This window comes from Protopterus annectens, chromosome 9.part0 (genome assembly GCF_019279795.1).
Source record: "Protopterus annectens isolate FY-2018-M chromosome 9.part0, PAN1.0, whole genome shotgun sequence".
Lineage (NCBI taxonomy): Eukaryota > Metazoa > Chordata > Ceratodontiformes > Protopteridae > Protopterus > Protopterus annectens.
The window spans coordinates 1532968284-1532991625 of NC_056743.1; the positions used below are offsets into that span (position 1 = coordinate 1532968284).

Below are 23342 nucleotides of genomic sequence, written 5' to 3' on the forward strand. Positions count from 1 at the left end.
TGATATCCAATTCTAAGGAACCTGTCTCATTGCCCGGCTTGGACCTTGCCTCAAATACCTCATCTACTATCCCAACAAGACAATTAGATCCTGCACAGCCAGCTAAAGACCTTAAATCTGGCAGCATGGCGGATAATGTAGTCATGCAAAGTCCACCTCTCACTAAAGCTGTGATGGATGTCATTTTGTAGGCCAGAAGGCCTAGTACCAGAAAATCTTACACTGGAAAATGGAAGAGATTCTGTGCTTGGAACCAGGCACAAGGAATTGACACAACTGTACCAAATATTCCTCCGATTTTGCAATACTTAACTGAGATGCTGGACAAAGCCTATCCTTTCCATCAATAAAAATTCATGCCTCTGCCATTTTGGCTCATTACAATACAGTGCCACCTATCTTTTCTCATCCTTTTTTAAGGCAGTACCTCAGAGGAGCCAAAAACTTAAGGCCTCCAAGGAGATCACCAATACCTGCATGGGACCTCAATTTTGTCTTGGAAAAACTCACCCTGCCTCCTTTTGAGCCAGCCGCTACAACTGATATAAAGTTTTTATCTTGGAAAACAGCTCTACCCCTAGCAATAACTTCTGCAAGACGAGTCTCAGAGCTACAGGCACTCATGGCTGTAGAACCTTTTATCATTTTTTACCCAGACAGGGTTTCTCTGAGGACAAACCCGACATTCATGTCTAAGGTAGTGTCCAGTGTGGCCCTTAAGCTATTCATCTGCCTACTTTCTATCCAAACCCACAGAATAAGGGGGAGAGAATTCTGCACTCTTTGGACATGCACAGACAACTACGCTTCTACTTGAACAGAACCAAAGCTTTCAGAAAGACAGAGCAACTACTAGTGGCATATGCTGCAGGATCACAAGGAAAGGCTATTTAAAAGCAGACTATTTCTAATTGGATAGGTCACTGCACTCGATTCTGCTATTCACAACATGGCAAGCCAGTGCCTAAGGGCATTAGGCCACATTCAACCAGAGCAGCAGCCTTCCTCAGGGGAGTACCAACCAAAGACATTTTAGAGGCTGCTACCTGGAGTTCAGTGCACATCTTTACAAAGCACTATCATTTACCACTCTACTCTAAATCCAGAGCAGGCTTTGCCACTGCAGTTCTGCAGGGCCTCATAGCCGCTCCTAATGCTATATTAGCTCCAGCCTCCCAACCGTAGCTTTGGGATTCAGTCTGTGTAATGACTGCAACAGTGAAACGCAAAGAACATAGTACAGTTTTGTACACTTACCATAAATGTAGATGTTCGAGTGTATTCACTGTTGCAGTCCAGGTTACCCACCCACCATCCCACATTTCTTTGCTGGAACCTATCAGCACTTCTCTAATCTATACAACCTATGTGGTGTATTTGCTTGTAGATGAAGGTATAATATATTTTGGTGCATGCTTGTTTTATTGGCATATCTTTTAGCCTACCCTTTTGGGGGCACCTGACATCTGGGGCAAGAAAAACTGAAAAAAATGGCGTCGGCTGCATCTTTTATACCCCTGGGGCTCTGACATCAGGGAAGAGGTGACAGCAACCAACGCCGGACCAAGACTTTGGAATTCAGGCCGAGAGGGTAGCCTGCCAGCAGGATAACCCAAGTGTAATGACTGCAGCAGTGAATACACTCGAACATCTACTTTTATGGTAAGTGTACACAACTGTACTTTTTCATCACTTCTGGTAGAAGGGTTTCTCAGCTGCATGCAGTCATGGCAGTGAAACCTTTCCTCATCTTCCACTCAGAAAGAGTGTTATTCAGGACTAAACCCTCCTTTATGCTCAGGGTGGTGACAGACACCTCCTTAAATTGAGCCATACATCTGCCTAATTACTTTACTCTTTGTTTTGTGGTTTGGGAAAGAAGAATTCTTCATTCCTTGGATGTGCATAGTTGGCTCAAGTTGACAGAACAAAGACTTTGAGGAAATCAGACCAGCTGCTTTTGGCTTTTGCCATTGGTTCTAAAGCGTAACAGGTTTCCAAGCAAGCCATCTCTATATTGATCTCTCACTAGATCTCCTTTTGTTACAGCCATCATGGTAAGATGCCGGTTTCTATCACTTCGAGGAAAGATTAATTCCACAATTGCCTATTCATCAAGCCCTAATTGTTGAGCACTCTTTCACTGAAAGTTTACATCATAAAAATTTTTTCCTAGGGAACGGAGTTAGATGGACGTTGTTACAAATTTGCCATTATCCCCAATGTAGTTAAATCTTGGATTTGATATATATATATATATATATATATATATATATATATATATATATATAATTGGGGGGCACAGCCCCCCCACACACACGTTTGGGGTGTGGGGGTGAAGTCCCCCACCTTGGTAAGTTTAAAATAATGTGTTTGTTATGATTACTTTGGCCAAGTAGTTTCATTCCCTAGGGAAAAAGTTTTGATGATGCAAATGTTCGATGAAAGGGGGTTTGACAAGAGTTCGATGTATAGACGTTCGTGGAATTAAGCTTTTGGCGAAGTGATATAGACCCATAAGAAGCCACCTGATACTATGAGGACACACTCCACTAGGGTATCTTCTGCATCTACTGCCTTCCTAAAAGGGATACCCACAAAATACATCCTTGAAGGTGCTACCTGGTTTTCAGTGCATACGTTTACCAAACATTAGCATATATCAGCCTTCTCCAAGTCCAGACCAGGGTTTGCCACTGCCATCCTGCAGGGCACCCTCCCCTCTCCTTAATCTGCCACCACCCCTTCTTAGTTTTGGGAATCATACCAAAGGTCAGGACTGTAAAAGTAAAAAATGAAGAGTGTAGTACAGTTGTGTATACTTACTATAAATGGAGATGTTCAAGTGTATTCACTATCAAAGTGTTCTTTCCCTCCCTCCTTCCCCCCAGCCTACAGAGTAGGCTTGAACAAGCTTCTTCTCAAGTCAGAGGGACCCTCTTCCTGCCTCTTCCCTTTCTTAGAGTCAGAGTCCAAGGCCGTTTACATCAGGGCCTATGTTGGGGGCTCATACATTCAAGGGGGCAAGAAAAAAATGAGCTCATGATGTCAGCTGACTCTTCTTGTACCCAAACATATTGATGTCTGTCAGGGCATCCGCTGGCTGTTGGAGGAGGGAGACTATTCTCTGGTAGTCAGGCCGGCCAAAGACTTCCACTGCAGGACTGCAACAGTAAATACACTTGAATATCTAAATTTATGGTAAGTATACACAACTGTACTTTTGTTCAGTGCATCTTGTATTTTCCTGCCCTACTAATGCCTCTGTATCAGTTGTAATGTGTTATACCCAAAATGGTCTGAAAGAAAGGCTGCCATTCAGCTTGATTCTGTTTTGTAGTGGAGGCTTTTACCTCCCTAATGTCATTTTATAGGGACAGAGAGAAAGCTCTGTGATAACAGAATCATTAACTGTGGTTCTGTATCTTTCAACTAGCTTTTGACTGTCAGTGTCTGCTTCTCTTTTTCAGTACTTTACCTCTGTTGATTTTTGTTTGTGGCAATCTCTGATACAGCATTTTAAGAAATGTTTGAGTGTTAGGTTTGCAAAGTAACTGAGTTAATTGATCTTTTCAGACTAATAACCATAGTTTAATGTCCAAGCATGAGACATCTGACCCTTGTGATTAGTAGGTGTGTCTTAAGACTGAGCTGGCTTTTACACCGTAGTTAGAATTAGTGTCTTAATGTTAATTGCCCCTTTCCCCAGCTCACTGAATTGCCTTGGCCAACAACAGTGTACATAATGCAGAACTGCTTTAGCAAACAACAAAAGAAGGTACCATGCATTTTTAAAGAAAATGCTGTGTAGAAAAAATGCAAAATAAATATTGACAGAAAATCAGGAGAGTAAGATAAAAAGATTTATCCTGCTTTGTGGCACTCTTAGGGTTTAATTAAATGGAAAGGCTACTAAGTTACGATAAGAAAAAAATAAACTAGTGTGTGGGTGAAGTTTTATGAAAAATAAGTGTGAAACCACTACTTTGTTAAAACTAACAACTGCAGTTCTAATTCCAGTATTTATTTGAGGTGTAATGCTGGTAATCTGTGACTGATAAGGCACATTTAAATTTAAATATCCCTACTGAGAGCCAGTCGTTGACTTAATGTCATACTCTGCACCTCATGTCCTTGATGTAACAGATGACAAGGCAAACATAGGAAAGAAAATGCAGGATTTCAGAAAATGGCAAACTGAAACAAGATGTTCATCGTGCATACAGCTGCAGTAATCACATATGGGTTCTCTGCCGTCAGACGGCCCCTCGGTCGGCCGAATTCCAAAGTCTAGGTCCGGCGTCGGTTGTTGTCCCTTCTTTCCTGACGTCAGAGTGACAGGGGTATATAAGACACGGCCGACGCCATATTCTTCAGTCTTTTTTGCCGCGCGGTGCCCGAAGCAGAAGCAGTTCGCACGTGCCGGTCGGCCAGCTCCTGAATTTACGAAAAATTGGAAACCGAAGTCTTCTTTAAAGCTAAGTACCCCGTTGGGGAAACTTTGCTTGCCTCAGACCGATGTCAGACAAAGTTAACAATTGTATTTCTTGTGGGAAGCAAATACCGCATAAGGATTTCCATTCCCTCTGCATACCTTGCTTAGGCCCAGACCACGACGTCTCGGGCTGTCGCTTTTGCGCGACTTTCAATAAACGCACTATTAAGCGTCGGGCGGAGTTCGCCCAACATTATTTTGGAAAAGCTTTTGATTATAAAATGTCGTCGGAGACTCCGACTACCGTTTTGTCCAAAAAACGCAAGGACAAGGACCGACACTTGAGGCCCGCGGTCTCCACCGACACCACGCCAAGACCGGCTCCACGTGGTCCGGTTCTCAGTGAGACGCCTTTGCAGTCCCTGACTACCGACGGCACTTCCTTGGCGGTGTCTTCTGTAACTGAGACCGCAGGTACCTCGGCCCTTACTCAGACTACAAACACCATAGCCACTGTGAGTGTTGAGCCTCCTAATGTGGACAGGTCCACTTCCACCCAGGGTGTCTTTAGGCCCTCATCTTCCTTTTCCATTAAGGCCTTTACTAAGTCCAAATCAGCCATGCATCCCAGGAGGCCTGTTGTTCAGGGCCCAGCCCCAGGCCCCATGCCTAAAAAGCAGATGCTTAAAATGGCTGAGGATTTAATTACTCTCATCAGGGGTTCCCAACCCCCCCCCCCAGACAAGAGAGCCAGAGTGGAGGAGGATTCTCCCTCTTCTGAACAGGGCTCCATTTTCTCAGAACATTCTGATGTAGAGGAACACTCGTACTCTCCTTATGAAGATTCCGATGCAGAACAGTCCATTCCTTCTGTATCTCCCCCAGAGGATTTTTCTTTTGGGGAAACCTTGCACACCTTGAGGGAACACTTCCATTGGGAAGGCCAAGACTTTTCTGATTCCAAGAAAAGGCTTAGGGAATTTCTTTTGTTACCTCAACACAGACCTCTGGCTATACCTCCTGTCTTGGACATACTTGATGATGTTTACTCGGAGGCTTGTCTCAATCCGGACTCTCTGCCTCCTGCCCCAGTCAAACCTGATAGGTACTACAGAGTTCCCAACTCTCACCAATTTCTTTTCAAAAGCCATAATGCTGACCCTGAAACCATTTCTCAAGGTCCCAAGGGAATGAAGGCCTCTACAGCCAAGAATCCACTACCTTCCGAAAGAGAATCTAGATCCTTAGAAAGTGGGGAAAAAAGGTATACACCTCGGCCACCCTAGCCATGAGGGCCTTAAATTGTCAGTTTCATATGCTTAAATATCAGCAGTTTCTGTTATCACAATTAAGAAATAAAATGTCTCAACCTGAACAACCTGATTTGAAGGAATTGCAGGATATGATGCATAGTGCAGAACAAGTGGGTAAATACACCTTACAATGTGGCTATGATGCCTTAGAGGCCTCAAGTAGAGCTGCTGTTACGGGATCAGTCATTCGTAGGCATGCCTGGCTTAGGGAACAAAGCTTACCTGATCATGTTAAAGCTAAACTACTAGATGCTCCTTTACAAAAGGATGTACTGTTTGGTACTAATGCTGAGGAGATACTACGGAAGATGGAAGAAAAAGCTAAGTCAATGCAAACTGTCAAGGCTTTTCTACAGGTACAACCACCTCGGTTTCGCAGAAATTGGCCTTCAAAAAACTGGTCCTTTCCAGCCACGGACAAGCCCCAAAGAGGTAGATACAGGCGCTCAAGGGGCAGAGGACAATCTCAAGGATCATATAGAGGCAGACAATGGCAAACTCCAGCACCAAGAGGTGGCGAAGACAGTGCACAACAATACAGAAAAGAAACCCAATGACTTCCTCCTTTTCATGCCAAGCAAGTCTCAGCTGGCAGCTCCCTTGGGAGGAAAGCTGACATTATTTACAAGAAATTGGCATATTATCACAACAGACAAATGGATCCTGGACATTATAAACAGAGGCTACAGATTTCATTTTCACACTCTTCCAAAAATGAGAGGCATGCCAAACCTGCCACACAATCAAAGGGCAGAGGCACAAATACAAATTTCAAAACTCATGGACATGAAAGCTATTCAAGAGGTTCCTACTCACGAACAAGGTCAAGGTTTTTATTCCAGACTATTTCTGGTACCAAGGAAAGGAACAGACTGGAGACCCATTTTGGACTTATCCATCCTAAATACATTTCTACTCGTACCAAAATTCAAGATGCTCACATTACAGCAGCTTCTTCCCATGCTGGGCAAGGGGTTTTGGCTGGTAACATTGGACCTCAAGGAGGCATACCTGCATGTCCCAATCAGACAAAGCTGCAGAAGATACCTCAGATTTCTTGCAGGTTCAATCCACTATCAATTCTCTGCATTGCCCTTTGGCTTATCTACTGCGCCCAGAGTATTCACGAAATGCCTGGCATCAGTAATCGCCTACTGCAGACTTCAAGGGATACAAATTTACCCTTATTTGGACGACTGCCTGATCCAAGCGGACAGCAAGCACATACTTCTGGAACATTTGGCTTATGCAACATGGTTACTGAATTCTCTGGGATACACAATCAACGAAGAGAAATCCAGGCTAACACCATCTCAGAAAATAACTTTCCTGGGTGACAACTTGGACACAAACACCCAGATGGCCTACCTCACGCCAGAAAAACAAGGGTAACTAACTCAGTACTTCAAAATACTAGCAAATTGTACCAGGCTTACTGCAAGGAAAATCCTGCAGGCTCTGGGCTTCATGGCATCTTGCATTCTTTTAATCCCATGTGCAAAGTTGCATATAAGAAAACTTCAATGGTACCTAAAAAACCTATGGTCTCAACACAGCCACAATTTGGAAACAATGATACCAATAATTCCATGTTTGCAAAAGGAATTTCTATGGTGGGCCCAAGCATGTCAAGCAAACACAGGTCTCCCATTCTGCAAGCCTCAAGCAAATCAAGTCATCACAACAGATGCCTCAGATTATGCCTGGGGGGCGCACATGACAGGCAGGTGCATTCAGGGCAAAAGGTCCCAAAAGGAAAATCACCTTCACATCAATCAAAAAGAAATGCTAGCAGTGATAAATGCAATTACAACATTCAAGGACCTCCTGCACCCAGGACAATTATTGATAAGAACAGACAACACCACAGTAATGTGGTACATAAACAAACAAGGAGGAACACATTCATACCCCCTGTGCAGACTAGCCATGACACTTTGGAACTTGGCTCTGGAATGGCAAATTGAACTTCAAGCACAGTACTTGCCAGGTTTGGAAAACACGCTGGTAGACAATCTAAGCAGAAATATGACAGATCCGCACAAATGGAAGTTGCATCCTCAGGTGTTTACAAAGATAATCCAAGCGTGAGGGAGGCCAGACATAGATCTCTTCACCTCCCACAGGAATCACCAATTGGAAAAGTTTTGTTCAAGGACCTTTCACCCAAAGGCCTGGAGGGTGGACGCCCTTTCATTCAGTTGGACAGCATGGACAGTATACGCTTTCCCACCTCTGCCTCTTCTGCCCAAGGTGCTCTTGAAAGCAAGAGCAGACAGACCGAAGATGATACTGATTGCTCCAGACTGGCCAAGACAGCACTGGTACCCACTCCTGAGGAGCCTAACACATACTCCTCCCTGGCCTCTACCTCTAATGCCTCTTCTGCTGACTCAGCACAGCTACAAAACTCTTCACAGTCAGCTGAAAACACTCAATCTCGCTGCATGGAAAATTCCTTAACACCACAACAGACCCTACTCCCCAAAGAGGTGCAGGGCGTCATTCTGGAGGCCAGAAGGCCATCTACTAGAAAGGCTTACTCCGCAAAATGGAAACGGTTTTGCTCTTGGAATGAGAAAAAAGGCCAGGACCCTAGAAAACTGAATTTGCCTCAGGTATTACAGTATCTAGCTGAGCTGCTGAACAGTGGACTTTCATTTTCCTCCATAAAAATCCATGCCTCAGCCATTTCTGCAGAATTCAACACGGATCCACCGTTATTCTCTCACCCACTTGTAAGACAGTTCCTCAGAGGGGCTAAGAGTACAAGACCACCAAGGAAACAACCAGTGCCAGCCTGGGAAATTAATTACATTCTGGAAAAATTAACATTGCCTCCCTTTGAACCAGCTGCCTCAACAGATTTGCAATATTTGTCCTGGAAAACAGCTTTCCTTCTGGCCATTACCTCATCTCGTAGGGTTTCAGAACTACAAGCCCTCATGGCTGTGCAGCCCTTTCTCATCTTCCATCAGGACAGGGTTACCCTTCGAACCAACCCGTCATTTATGCCTAAAGTGGTGTCCAGGGTAGCTTTAAATCAAGCCATACACTTACCTACCTTCTACCCCAATCCTCAAAACAAAGGGGAAAGGCTGCTACATTCCTTAGACATCCATAGGCAGCTACGTTATTATTTGGACAGAACAAAACCTTTCAGGAAATCAGAAAATGCTGTAGGAGCTCAAGGGAAGCCTATTACCAAACAGACAATTTCAAAATGGATAGGCCACTGCATACAATTTTGTTACTCCTATCATGGGAAATCTGTCCCTACAGGCATCAGATCCCGCTCCACCAGGGCCACAGCTACCTCTACAGCCTTCCTCAGAGGAGTTCCTACCAAAGATATTTTGGAGGCAGCCACTTGGAGTTCTGTGCATACCTTCACGAAACACTACCACCTGTCTTTATATTCCAAAACTAGAGCAGGCTTTGCCACTGCTGTGTTGCAGGGCATTCTGGCTCATCCCAGTTCCACCTAGTGCCTACCACCCTGTGCGTAGCTTTGGGATTCCACCCATATGTGATTACTGCAGCTGTATGCACGATGAACATAGTACAGTTTTGTACCTACCATAAATGTAGATGTTAGAGTGCTAATACAGCTGCAGTACAGGTTTCCCTCCCTCCTCCTCCTCTTGATAAAGGACTAGTGGCTAACACCTCCTCATACATCCTAATTTGGGTTATCCTCCTATGGTGTATTTGCTTGCAACTACTGTTTTTTGATTGCATTGCATTGCTAGAGTATATATATATATTTATATATTTATATATATAATTTATGTATTGCCTTCCTTCTGGGGGCACCTGACATCTGGGGCAAGAAAGACTGAAGAATATGGTGTCGGCCGTGTCTTGTATACCCCTGTCGCTCTGACGTCAGGAAAGAAGGGACAACAACCGACGCCGGACCTAGACTTTGGAATTCGGCCGACCGAGAGACCGCCCGACGGCAGAGAACCCGAGAACCCATATGTGATTACTGCAGCTGTATTAGCACTCGAACATCTACATTTATGGTAGGTACAAAACTGTACTTTCATGCACCAGCATGAAGTAATTATTAAATATTATTTTCTGTTGTGGCATTTTTTGTGTTGATTACAGAAAAGGAAAACCACTCTTTGGAAAGAAAAACTTGACATTTCGGTGGAGTTCTCTTTTAACAAACTTCACGACACCCATGCAGCCAGACAATAGAGATGTGATTGCTGAATCCCACACAAAGGCACTTTATAAGCACCTACATGAGTGCATGGATCGTGCTATCCCTAACAGAACCAAGACGCTATCCTCCAAAAAAAGGAAACCAATCTGGTGGTCCCCTGCCATAAACAAACTCTACAACAGAAGAAAGAAACTGTTGTAAAAGAGTAAAATCCCATGACTGGAAGAACTCCCTGGTCAGCCTCAGTAAGAAGCTGAGAACCCTCATAAAATCCTCCAAAGCTAATTATGAAAACAAAATCGCCACTGATTCTAAGGACAGCCACAAAGCATTCTATAGCTATGTCAAGAATCTCAATGGCAACACTCAGATCTGCACTGAGTTACAGCACAGTGGCACTAAATATACAGAACCAACTGATATTGCCAACATCCTGGCAGATAGGTTCAGTGCTAACTTTGCCCCCCCACTCCCTAAAGGGCCCATCTGTATACCAGAAGAATGCAAAAGTCCTGAAACCACGATTACACAGGTAAAAACGTCATTCTCCAAAGCCAAGAACACAGCATCTATGGGTCCTGACAACATCCCAGGCTGCATTCTACATGAACTACAGAGCGAACTGGCATCCTACCTAAGCACCGTGTTCAGTCACAGCCTCAACTCAGGCTTTGTACCCACCGAATGGCGTACGGTGACTGTTCTCCCACTCCACAAAGGAGGAGCCACCACAGACCCCGGGAGCTACTGCCCCATTAGCCTAACTAGCCTAGTCTGCAAGGCCATGGAATGTATCATCATGGAACTTGTAAACAAAGACATTGGTAACCTCCAAACTCTGGACCCCACCCAGTTTGGGTTTGTAAAAGGCAGATCATATCTCCTAAACCTGATTGACTTCTTTGAAGCAGTCACTAAAGCCGTAGATGTGGGTAAGGTGGTTCACACAGCCTGTCTAGATCTCGCCAAGGCTTTTGACACCATCCCCCACTCTGGAATTATAAATAAACTCACGAAACTAGGTATAAATCCCTATGTCACAAGATGGGTTGCCAACTGGCTCACTGACAGAACCCACACTGTGAAAGTAGCAGACTCTGAATCCGACTTCAGACCAGTAACAAATGGAGTACCACAGGGTTCAGTCCTGGGTCCTCTCCTGTTTGGCATCTACTTTTTGGAAGTACAGGCTAGCACAGATGACCTTTGGCTAATGAAGTTCGCAGATGACTGCAAACTGGGAGCCATAGTAGAGTCCCCAAATGATGTGGACGTCTTACAGAAGGGCTTCATGGAGACAGATGCCTGGTGCCAGCACCATGGCCTCAAGCTCAGTGCCAAAAAGTGCATTGTCATCCCCTTTTGTAAAAACTCTGTACCCATGAGCTACGACATAGGTGTTAGCCTACTTAACACCGAAAGTGTGATAAGAGACCTTGGGACACAGGTGGGACAGTAGCCTCTCCTTTGATAAACACCTTGCCACAGTAGTCAGGAAATCCTTCCACATGGCAGACCTCCTCACAAAAGGTTTCTCATCCAGGAAAAAAAAAAGGTCATTGTTCCCCTCTACTTCTACTAGTCACTCATCAGACCCATTATAGAGTACAATGCCCCTTTTGGTATGTACCTCACATGACATCTACAACAACTGGAAAGGCCACAGAAATACCTCACAAAGAGGGTTACTGGCCTCAAACAGATGTCCTACACAGACTGTCCCAAAAAACTCCAGCTTTACTCCGTTGCATATAGCCTACTCAGAGGCGATCTCTGCCTAACATACAAAGCTATGTCAAACCCTGAGCTGTTGGACATGTTCCACCTAAAGAAATCCCAATCCCTCCGAGCTACACGCTCTAGAGACCTAAACCTTCTCACCACAATAAACAGGACATGCTGGAGGGATAGATTCCTGTCCCAGGGACTTCCCATACTCCGGAACAGACTACCTATCTATATCAGGCAAAGCTCCTCATTAGCTCTCTTCAAGAAAAATCTTGATGATTGGATGGGAAATAGGAAATTCACCCCGGGGATCACCTCTGTGGCTCTGCTCGACAGGGGCACAGGTAAATAATTTTCTTGGGTGGTGAAAGGCAGGGTACCTTTTTGGCTAGGCTTGTATAGGCCCTAGGGCCGATAGCCTAGTACCTACCTATGAAAAATCTCATCTTTCAACACCTTTTGCATTACACCTATATAACCAATTAAAAGAAAACATAAGTATGTTCTCTGCCCTATCTTGTGTTAGCAGTTACAGCTACATATCTCTCACACCACTGCTACCATGCAGAATCTGTAACTGTTTAGTAAATGAAGTGCCATGATTACTTTCAGAAATTGGGAAAAAGACAAACTTGCTAAGAACCTTTTTGATAAATTTTAAGCGTCTTCCAGTTTTGCTTTACTTTAGGGCTGTGTTAGAGCATAAACAGAAGCCACCATAAAACCTTGTCAGGAAGTTAAAACAGCTTTAAAAGCTACAATACAGTTCATGCTGCCACAGTTTGCATGTGGTATTACATAGTGTTTCACTTCTGGCTGCTGCTATTGATGCTGCACTAAGTATGTTGCATATTTCAGAACTGCAAAATACTTCATCCTACTCCTGTTTTTGTTTTTCCCTCGTGTCTTACAGTACATGGAAAAACTGGAGATCTGTGCATTAAGTTTTGTGTTACAGCATTTGGAGCTGTAACAGACTTAGCACTGTTACATTTTTTGTCTGCCTCTCTCTCTCTGACTGGTAGTATATAACAAGAGGGGGATCTCTATGTATTACAAGAAATTACTATTTTTGTTATAACCAAGTAATTATATATTCTCAATTGGATGTCAAGATTCACCTGATGAACTTTGCTCCAATCTGCTGTGCTGCTTATGTGAATTTCTTGACATCCTTTTCTCAAACATGTAACAACTTGATTATGATCAAAGACCCAATTATAATCCAGTATGTTGTCATGCTGTGACATGAATTGAGTGATTTTGGTATCTCTGAGTCAATTATTATAGCAAAAGATCTTCATAGATGTAAATAAGCAGATGTAGTGTCCAAAAATGTTATTTCTGCTCTGATAACTTAATTAAAAGTTTATATTTTTTACAGCATATACATTTTCTCCAAAGAGCTTGTATGTCATTGGAATTTATCTAGTGTCTTGGCAAAATTTCCACCTGTCAATATAGATATCGCCTCTGATCTTCTTTGAAAATAGGCTGTAGGCACAATTGGGCTAACCTGGGCAACAGAGGAGTAAAAAAATTACATCTAGCATTAGGTTTTCTCCTCTGTAGTCATTGTGCATTTTTGTTCTAATGTTGCATAGCATCTTAGATTTGGAGAATAATGGCAAATCTAAGATAACTTTCTATTTGACTGCTTGCACTTGTTGTCTAAGCCTTTTTTATTTTATCTTTTTTAACCTTAAGAAGTAATACATTTCTCTTTTTATAGGAAAAGGGTTTGGATCAGTGCTCATCCTGTTAAGGACAGTTGACTGGGTTGGTTATTCAAGATGGTTGTTTCTTTCTTTTATACAAGAGTTAAGACTTGAGATCAGCAAACAGTTCATTTCCTTGTCCTTGCTACAGATTTATTATGTAAATGAATCCCTGCATCTTCCTGCACACCAGTACTATAGCTCCGTAGTAAACACTTTACTTCTTGTGGTTGATGCGGGTTTCCATTTGGTCAGAGAAATGGAAAAAAATATTAACCAGTTTCTAAATAAAGGGTATTGTATTCAAGGTACAAGATAGACTCCTGTTGTTTTTGGGGGGGGTTTTCTCCCCACAGCCGACCATGAGCTGCCAGCACTCCTCATGTATCAGGTCTGCTGAACCCACCTTAGCTTTTCCTGTGCTCAACCTGACCCACATCCAGGGCTGAGGAGGAAATCAAGGACATCAGTGCAGTGTCTTACTGCTGATGGTGGGTGTGCCCTAACTCTCATCCCCTCACAGCAGCCCTGCCAGCTCTGTAATTGCTGCCCTTGAGATATGTATGCACACTTCATGCATGGGCAACCTCCGACTGGCCAGCTTCATACATGTCTTATTGCAGCAGGCCCAGGCTGCCTCCCTTCCCCAGGATGGGTGAGCTGATTTCGGCTACTGACTCCACTCCTTCAACTGCAGCCCTTCTAGTGACTGTGCCACAAATCGAACACTGATCTTCTTGGGCACATTAAGGGCTTTATCTCTCTGTACCATGGAGCCACTCATATCTGTTGCTTGTTGAGAACTAATTCCAGAGAGATGATACACACTGCACACCTGAATATTTATCCATCCAGTGCAAGATATTAAAGATGACAGAAGTTTCTTCATTTTACAGCATGGCATTATTAGAATTGTAGCATCAATGACCCTCATTTTAGTTTCTTTTGGTTTGGTTTGTACTGAACTCTCCCAAGCTGGTATATTTTTGGCCTCTGAAACGTCCACTGTTGGGGGAGTACATGCTGTATATGCTGGAAGATGCAGTGATATTACCTGCCACACTAAAAAAGACACTGTTATGGTTCAGCCATTGATCCTCTCTTAAGTCGCATGTAAAAGTTCCTGCTTTTGATACCTAGAACATGAGAACCATTTGGGTGTTAGTATGATTTCCCAGTTAGGAAAGCCACTTATACATCTCAGATCATGGAAAATTACCTCACTTTCCTGACTATAGTAGAAAAGTCTTCTGAGTGTCTGCCTGGCTTTCAAATAATGAACTTAAACTAGCATTGTCATTATGACTGCTGCCTGAGAGTGAAACATGACATGAAACAGTGCCATAAGAGAGAAAAGGAGTGTAATTCAGACTGGCCCCCAAGATGCTGAAGATAGGAACTACTTGCCTGTTTAACAAGCAGTAGGTGATAGTAGTTTGAAGTTTTCTGCACAGGTATCAGTGGAAGGGTTCCACTTACAGTCCTAGGTAATTTTTGGGACCCTGCCGTAAAGCCAGGGAAATGGAAGGTAAGTTTTGGTCAAACCCTTTAGGAAGAAATCCTGGTTTGCAGGCTCTCATGTTCAACTACTGAAAGCTCAAACTTGAACCTGTCCTGTACTTCAGTAGATAAAAAGAGGCCCAGAAGAGGCGCACTCCCAGCTGTCAGTTGGAGGAGGGATTTGCAGAATGTAGGAGCTACCCTTCCCCTTTTAGTCAACTGAAGCACGCTTGGTTACTGGCTTGATCCCAGAGAGAGAGAGACCCCTAAGGTGTCTCAGCAGTGAATTATTGACCATATTTGTGACAAGGGACTCTCCACTCCAAATCTACTCCTTGACCCATCAGAGTCTGATGGCCCACTTAGTGAAGGATTCACCAGGTCTTCCCATGCTGGGACTCATGGTTCATGATTTTGATTGCCGGAAGATGTTTGAATTCATGTAGGAGCTGTCCACAGAAGTATGGGATTACACATCAAGGGGACATGGACTGACTTCGGCAAAAGAGCAAGTGCAAGTTTCTCATGTCCCTATGCCACTGTTGGCAAGTACAGTCATGACTACTGGTACAGCCATCTAACACACTTTCAAATGCATACATGTTAGACATGACAGAATTGTACTTGTTGCAGATGGGCAGATGCTGTCCTCCCTTTCAATGTTCTAGATGCCATTACTCTCAAGAGACCTTACATCCTCTTTCTGGACGACTCCCCCTTGGAGAAACCTTGAAGCTAATGACATCTACTTTGGACATTTTTAATGCCCTCATTCCTTCCCTCCAGAAATGTCTTATGAAGTGTCTGGACAAGGAGTAGCAACATTTTAGAGAATACACCACTTTTCCACCTTGTCAGCAGGCAAAGAATCTAAATCTTTGGACAGCAAGATAAAGAGATTATTCTCTACCACACACTGAAGATTAGGGCCTTTAAATGTTTGTCTCTCCTGTACAGATTCCAGTCCTCTCTTCTGGACCAAGCATTTGAAGAACCTGTCTTGTCTTTATGAGCATAGTCTCAGGGAAGAATAGGTGAAGATTTTATTGTTGTGAGGCCACTGCAGCAGTAAATCATAACATATTTGTCATTTTTCTCCTCCATATTCCTTCATACCTGCTGACTGCTGGGCTTACCCCTGCAACCATTACCTCTTCATACAGTTAGCAATTACAGCTTTTCCCTGTATGTCCTAATGATCATGTACAAAGCCTGCTAGGGCCCAAAATTTGGGAATGCTGTGAAGAGTTTTGAGTGCATGTCATTAGTTTCCATAGGCAATGCTTATCCCATTGCCCCCCCCCCCCCCCCCCCCCATCCTTTAAGCAAACCTCTGTGCCCTTTTTACATCTCCAGTGTGGATTGTTAGCAGACTGTGTCCTGACATGCATGCTATCAACTTTCCACTAGGAGAGTTGAGCAGGCTATGCTGCTTAATTCCTCTCCCTCTCCTTCAAAGCCTGTGTCACTAAATGAAGCCAGGCCATCTAAGTCATAGTCAGGGCTTAGTCACTGTATGCCATACAGCTTGACAGATCATAATATTTAGGTGTTACTCGCTTTATTTTCATTCTTGGCTGGATATTTCCCCATCCATGTTTCAGTCCTTAGTCTAGCTTGGCAGGAGCAAATGCATGCAACTCTAATAAATGTATCCCAAGTATGAGGCTGCACCAAAATGAAACACTTCAGGGCAGTTAAGTTTAGCAGTGTGATGGCTAATCGCAAGCTTCAGTAAAGCTGAGAGAGTATAATCGACAGAGAGAACATGGACATTTTCCAGTGTTATAACACCAGCATCTTAATAGATGAACCAGTAGATATCTACCCAGCTGTTTCATGAAATTACTGACTGATAAAATATGGTGCTTTTTCATTCAGATTGCTTGTTTTAGTAATGAAAGTGCACATTTCATTTGTCCTACAGCAGATTTCATTTACAGTCTGTTTACTTGTAAATTGCTAAACTAAAGAGAGTGCATTATGATACTAAGTACTTAATCAGTTTTTATCAGGGGGTTTCCCTACCATGTAGCGTTGATTTTTTTTTTTTTTTTAAGTATTGATTAAGAATCACTACATCAGTAATTTGTTTTTATTCACCTTTTGCCAGACCTGAATGTTCAGTAGTTTTATAAGTAATAACATTGTTGAAAGAGTGGCACTGTTTGAGTATTTATTGTGGTAGAATATATTCATGTACAGCACAGGAAGGGATAGGCAAGATACTTATAAGCATGTCAGAAATGCTAATGCATCAGAACATTGCAATAGTTAATTATTTTCTATTTATAATGGATAGGACAATCATTCTTAAGGGGATCTAGCTCAAGCTGCTGATGCTGTAGCAACTGAAAGAGCATGGAGCACACTGGCTTTGCACTTATGCTGAACTAGAACTTTTAGTTCAACTACCAGTGGCTAGTTGACTTAATATTGTTCTTTTAACTTTATCCTGATTTATCCCATTCTGAAATACCAGAAGCTGTTTGACATCACGTTTTTCACTCTTGGTATATGTTAAATTGTACTGGTGTTAAATTTTGTTCATACCACTTCTCTTTTACAGCTTGGACGTCGCATGGCTGAACTTCCTGTAGACCCGATGCTGTCTAAAATGATTCTGGCTTCTGAACAGTAAGTTTATATGCCTGTTTTTAGCTTCTGTACAGTTGTAATACTATCATATTTTCTTTAGTGATTGTCGTATCAATAAATCATAACATTTGGTTTATATCCAGCCTACCTTTAAAGAGCAGTTCTGTATTTCCTTTGTGAGTTGTACTAATCATGTGCCCACCTGTCATGAAACCTTGCTGGGTGCAGAAAGAGGTTGCGTACAGCGAGCAGTATTAGGCAGTTTCTTCACTTCTTGCAGCTTCAAGTACTTCACATCCTACATCAGCATGGGATTTATTTCATCTGTGCAGTAGTATGTGCTCATTCACCATTAAAGTATTCTTCGGGGATCTTCAGTCAGATTTCAGAATTGAAAATCATGACAATGATAGGCTATACCCACAACTTTGTCCTTTTTAACTGTTTTGGGCTGTTTTCTCTACTGTGTGTATTATGGAAACAACTGTCTTCAAAAAGGAGGGAAAAACAAAGTTAAACATGAAAAGTTTTGGAGGAGGAACAGTCTCTGCTGTATCTGCAAGTATGATTGTAGAACACTGGACAGTCTCTCCTTTTCACACCAGCAAATTGCAGGAGTCGTCTCCAAAATAATTCCATTAGATAAAAACATACTTAAAAACTTCATTGATGGAAGCAAAAAAAGTGTGAGTGCTGTAGTAAACCAGGTTGATTTCAGTTCTTTTAGTTGTACTAATTAGAAACAGAATGTTAAAGAGCTAATCTAAAGATATGCCAGTCTTCAAACTGATGAGATTTTACTATGTACATGTAAAGGTATATAAATCAAGTTATATCATTTGCTAGATAGATAAATACTAATGGCAAAAGATAATAATATAAGGTGTCTGTCAAAAAGTGAAAGAAGAAGAAAACTGACAGTATTTCTGAAGGGAGTACTAACCTTTAGGTGGATTCCATACACATGGGTATGCAGTTATACTGCCCAAGGCCCATTCTAATAGTTTGTGTCCCTAGGCAAATTTCAGCTTGGGGGGGACCCCCAACAAGTCTGTCCTCACATAACACCAAAAATGCATTCAGGCATTACTTGTGTATGATACATTCATGTCATTTTAAGTATACACTTGAGATTCTTCACACACAACCTTCTAAATCTTGAGTGGCAGGCACACAAACCGGCCGAGCTGCAATAATTTTACATTTTGACAAGAGTTTGTGCCAGATAAGAGTTACTAGCTTTACAGTGAGCCATTCAAGTCACAAAACTGTTTACAGTTTAGTATACCTTAGATCTCCGGTGTAGACAGTAAGTACTAAATAAACCAGCGCAGCCCTAAACCCATAAAGACAGCATTCAGAAACCCAAACTAAGGGATCTACTGCAAACAATCATAACACATCCCCTCACATCACAAGTGTTCACTGCTCCATCATCAAATGTTGCCTGTTACTTACAAGGTAACGAGACAATTTAAAGCAAGCTTTTTTTGCTAGGCATCCTTCGCACTCACCCCCCATGTGCGGGGCAGGTCTCCCACGCCACCTGAACTTTTACATACCAAGTCAGCAGAAAGTCAACATTAACGAAGGGATCCCCAAAATAGTACACATCAGTTTAGAGGAGTCATTTGTTTCATTCTGTGCAAGTGATTTCTGAGATTTCACAGATCAGTGATACATGAGGAAACCATTTTATTATTGCGGATAAAATAGTATCCCCGAATTTTGGAATGAGCTTTGTGTACAGTTTGATGTGTTTACTTGCTTTCTGTGTTTCATTTTTACTCTTTATTCAGCACCTTCTTACTAGTGTTTCATGAGTTTATTCAAACCTGTTGTTCAGCCTCCTTCAGTGTTTTGTGATGGCAGTTTATCACAAGTCAAGCAGACCTAGTAGCATTAAAAGCTTTAGTCCATTCTAGAGATACATACGGGAAATGGCCACATTTAGACATCATCCTACAGATTTCTTCACTGGAGAAATGGATGTAAAATGCACATGAAGTGTAGCAATCCGACTGTGACATACCACTGACTAGTGTTTCTCCATTTTTCACTAATGGTCCACAGTTTCCTGCACTGTACATTTTTCCAGAGTTCAGCCATGTTGGGATACTTTCCAGTCCATCTCTCACTCCTCCCTGCAATAAAAGAGTACTCAGACAGACATTGCATTCTGCTCTTCCTCATCTAATTCCAAACCAACTAATCAGGTTCTCAGAAGCTAAGCCACTGATGTGGCTCAGACAGAGAATGGTACCATCACTATTTACTCCTCCAATACAACCGTGGCATATAAGGTATATGGCTTTAACTATGGTATGATCTTGTTACAGGGTGTTGGCATATGTCATGTTGCACATTCCTTCTAGAAGGTAGTTTGTTTAAACATCTTGCGTTAACGCATGCAGATGGTGCATGGTGTCAGAGTAGACAGACATGTCTGTAGGAGAGGTGCAAGAGAGTTTAGGAAATGTGGTAAAGCCAACCATTTTTGAAGTGTACAAGTCTAGAAGGAAAGGGTAGAAATCCATTTTGCAAATGACTGAAGCAAACAAAGACAGTGGCTGTGCAGACTTTGTGTAATACCTACACTGCTCCACATAGGGTAGAAAATATGTGATTGCAGTTAATCTGTGTGTTGAGACGGTTTACTTAATTTCGTCGGTGGCCTCGGAAAATCAGCAGTTGTGCCAGTGAAAAAAGAAAACAGCTGCACTAAAAAGAATGCATAAATGGTATATTTTCACATTTACACCAGATACCACGGCCTAGTGTAACTTTATTATATATAGTTCATTCAGTTAACTGGGCTTGAGAAATTTCCTGTGTAGGTCCAAATCCTCATTACTGACTAATTCTGAAAATATGGTATAACCATTTGGTTGAATTAGGCTACTTTTGTTTATGAAACAGAGTCATTTATTATTTCAAGTATGTCATTTCATCAGTCAGCCTAACATGTCTGAAAGCTATATGTGTAAGATAATATGCAAATTTCAGACAATTCATAGTGTGCAGATGCAGGAGAAGTGACTAGAGGGTACAGTGCAAATAGAACCTTTATTGAAAGCAACATTATGCAGTTTGCAGATTGAATACAAATAGGACTCTCACCAGACATCATGCAGTATAACTGCACTTCATTTAAATATAAATTTCATTTTAAATAAAATTCAGCTGCAATACGCATTTTCTATTAATCATGTAGTATATTATGTCTGGTACTTACTGGTTTCAATAGTTTTAAAGTGTCATTCAGAGAGTAACTCTCATTTTGGTTACATCATATCCTTTTCCATGCAAACATACATCCGTTGTACGTATTGGCCTCTGTCCATGTTTTCAGTGAATTGTTTTTCATTCTCACAAATATTCAGAAAAGCCATTAAGTCTGGTAGTAAGGGTGGGTTGTATAAACTTATTTTCTTACCTTATGTGCTGTCATTAACATTATGTGCTGTTTAGTTTACACACACATTATTGGAAAAAATGAATGGGCAAAACTCTCCGTCCCCTACTTGATGGAGCAAAATACAGCCCTTTAGCTTAAAACCCTACTTTTAAGAGGAGACAAGATGGGACTGGAAAAAATTACAATGTTACAACCCCATTTAGGTGATTTTGTGCATTGTTTTTCATGGAATCTCACATTTTTTAAACTGTTTAATCTCTTTTGTTTTAGCCGTCAGAGGGTTATCACAGGGACTCTTTTCACCAAAGTGTTCATAGTTTTTTGTTCTACATTTGTTGACTTGTTGATTTGTTCCTTCACTACCTTCTACCTGTAGTTCTTTTCTTTTTGTCACTTTATCTTGTCTGTTGAGGACCCGCGGTGGTGGTGCTGTGGTAGCGTTGTCGCCTCAGAGTAAGACGTGGTCCGGTTCGATTCTCAGCTAGAGCATCTTCTGCGTGGAGTCATGCGTGAATGGGCGTACTTTCGTTAAAGGTTGTGCGTCAGGCCTGGCAAGCCAGTACATAAAAATCAACTGCCAATCATTAGCGGACTAGAGTTCCGCTGTGGCGACCCCTAACCGGGAAAAGCCAAAAGGAACAAACAAACATCTTGTCTGTTGAGGGTTTATATAATATTTTAATTCAATTGGGTAAGAGATTTGAAGTGCATAATGCAGGATACAGTAACCTGAAATGAAGTTTAATTTCTCAGCGTAGTCTCTTTTTAAGCAGCTTTATTAAATTGTCATTTAAGACATAGGCATACATACATTTGTATATTTCTCTGCCTAGCGTTATGGAGGTAAAAAAAAAGTATTCTTTCAGTTCATATTTGTAACGAAAATTAATTATCCAGGTAGAACCTTGTGTGTCCAGATGTTAGGATTATTCCCATCCTCAACACAATAGAATTAATTTCTTATTTTAACTGTTACAGCTGCTGTTTAATCAGTATAGGTCTCAGTTGCATTCAGTCTCAAATTAGGAATATTTAATCTGCGCTCTGTTTTAGTATCAGTACCAGAACCTCCAGTCTTTCTCATGTTGTCTCTGTGACCCATCCTTTAGTTAACAACAAATACAGACAATCTAAAAACTGGAGCTACTGAAGACACCAGCGAGCCAGCAAGAAGTTTAAAAATGTATTAGTAATAAGCCAACAAGATTAAGTGCTTTAGTCGGTCTATAACCAAGACTTCATCAGAATCTAAAAATTCAACAAACTCTACAATGTTTAAATAGTAAAAAATCACATGACCACCACATCAACTAACAGAAGCAAATTTGTTAACCCTATGTTATCAAATACAAAAGAAGGTAGTTGTTAGAACATAAGGTGCAGAGTTTACACTTTAAAATCATACAAACGCAGTACACTACTGATTTGAAATACATTCATTAAGACCAGGGGGCACACAAGCATTCAACCTTAGTTGCCACATCATTTCTCTATATTCGATAAGATCTTCCCATGGCCCTTCCCTCATATTCTGGGGTACAAAATCCAATCCAAAAAGTAAAAATGAATGATCAGGGTGTGTTTCCACATGCTTGTATAAAGAGTTTTTAACATTCTTGTTCCTTGTATCTAGATTGAGCTCATAAATATGCTCTTTTAATTTCCATTTATTTTTTCTCCACATAAAAACAGAAACATTGAACATGCTTTGCCACATATACTAAACCCATTGAATTACAAGTGCAGTGGAATGAAGTAACCAACTTTTGTAGGTCCCTGCCACTAGTGTGTTACCCTCAAAAATAAAATTTGCATTGGTTGCAGAGTCCACACTTGTAGGTTCCCCACCTCTTGGCTGAATTTGAAATCAGTTTTTCACTGCCTTCCAGCAGTTTTTTTAACTTCTTCCCTGTCCTATATACTATACATGGTCCATCACCAAAATTCTCAAAATCTTTCCTATAACAAGAAAATATTTTCCAGTTCTTACATAGTATATTGCCAATTGCATCACTGTCCACAGTGTAAGTTATGACAAATACCTTGCTATAATTTTTAGTACTGTTACCTGTAGCATATCTGTCATTAACATCCTCCATAATCTGGATAGTGGAACTGCTAAAAAGAGATAGGATGGTGCCTTCTAACGTTTTAGTACTAACCTCACCACGAATACTAACAGTCAGTTGCAACGGATACCCTCTTGCCTGGACCTATGTCAAGACGTTTGTTACTTTCTTGCTCAAACATATTGTCATCAGAAGTCATTTTAGCAGGATAAATAAGTTGTCCCTTTACCACCCATTTTTCTTAATATGCCAAGGGTGGCAACTTGTGTAATGCAAGAGGGAGTTTGAATAGTGGGGTTTCCTATAAATATTAGTAGTAAACCTCTCCTTAACATGATCTTTAGCTACCTAGATGTGCTAACAGCCAATCCTTTCAGTGCTGTAGG

At 41.8% G+C, this 23342-nt stretch overlaps 1 protein-coding gene across 2 annotated transcripts in view; it reads left to right on the forward strand.

Annotated features, from left to right (window-relative positions):
- Positions 1–23342, forward strand: part of DHX16 (DEAH-box helicase 16) — a 983432-nt gene that overhangs the window by 660868 nt on the left and 299222 nt on the right. For both annotated transcript variants that reach the window (XM_044084487.1, XM_044084486.1), the window contains exon 17: positions 17441–17508. In XM_044084487.1, coding sequence (XP_043940422.1) covers positions 17441–17508 — 68 coding nt within the window. The remainder of the gene's footprint in view (positions 1–17440; positions 17509–23342) is intronic.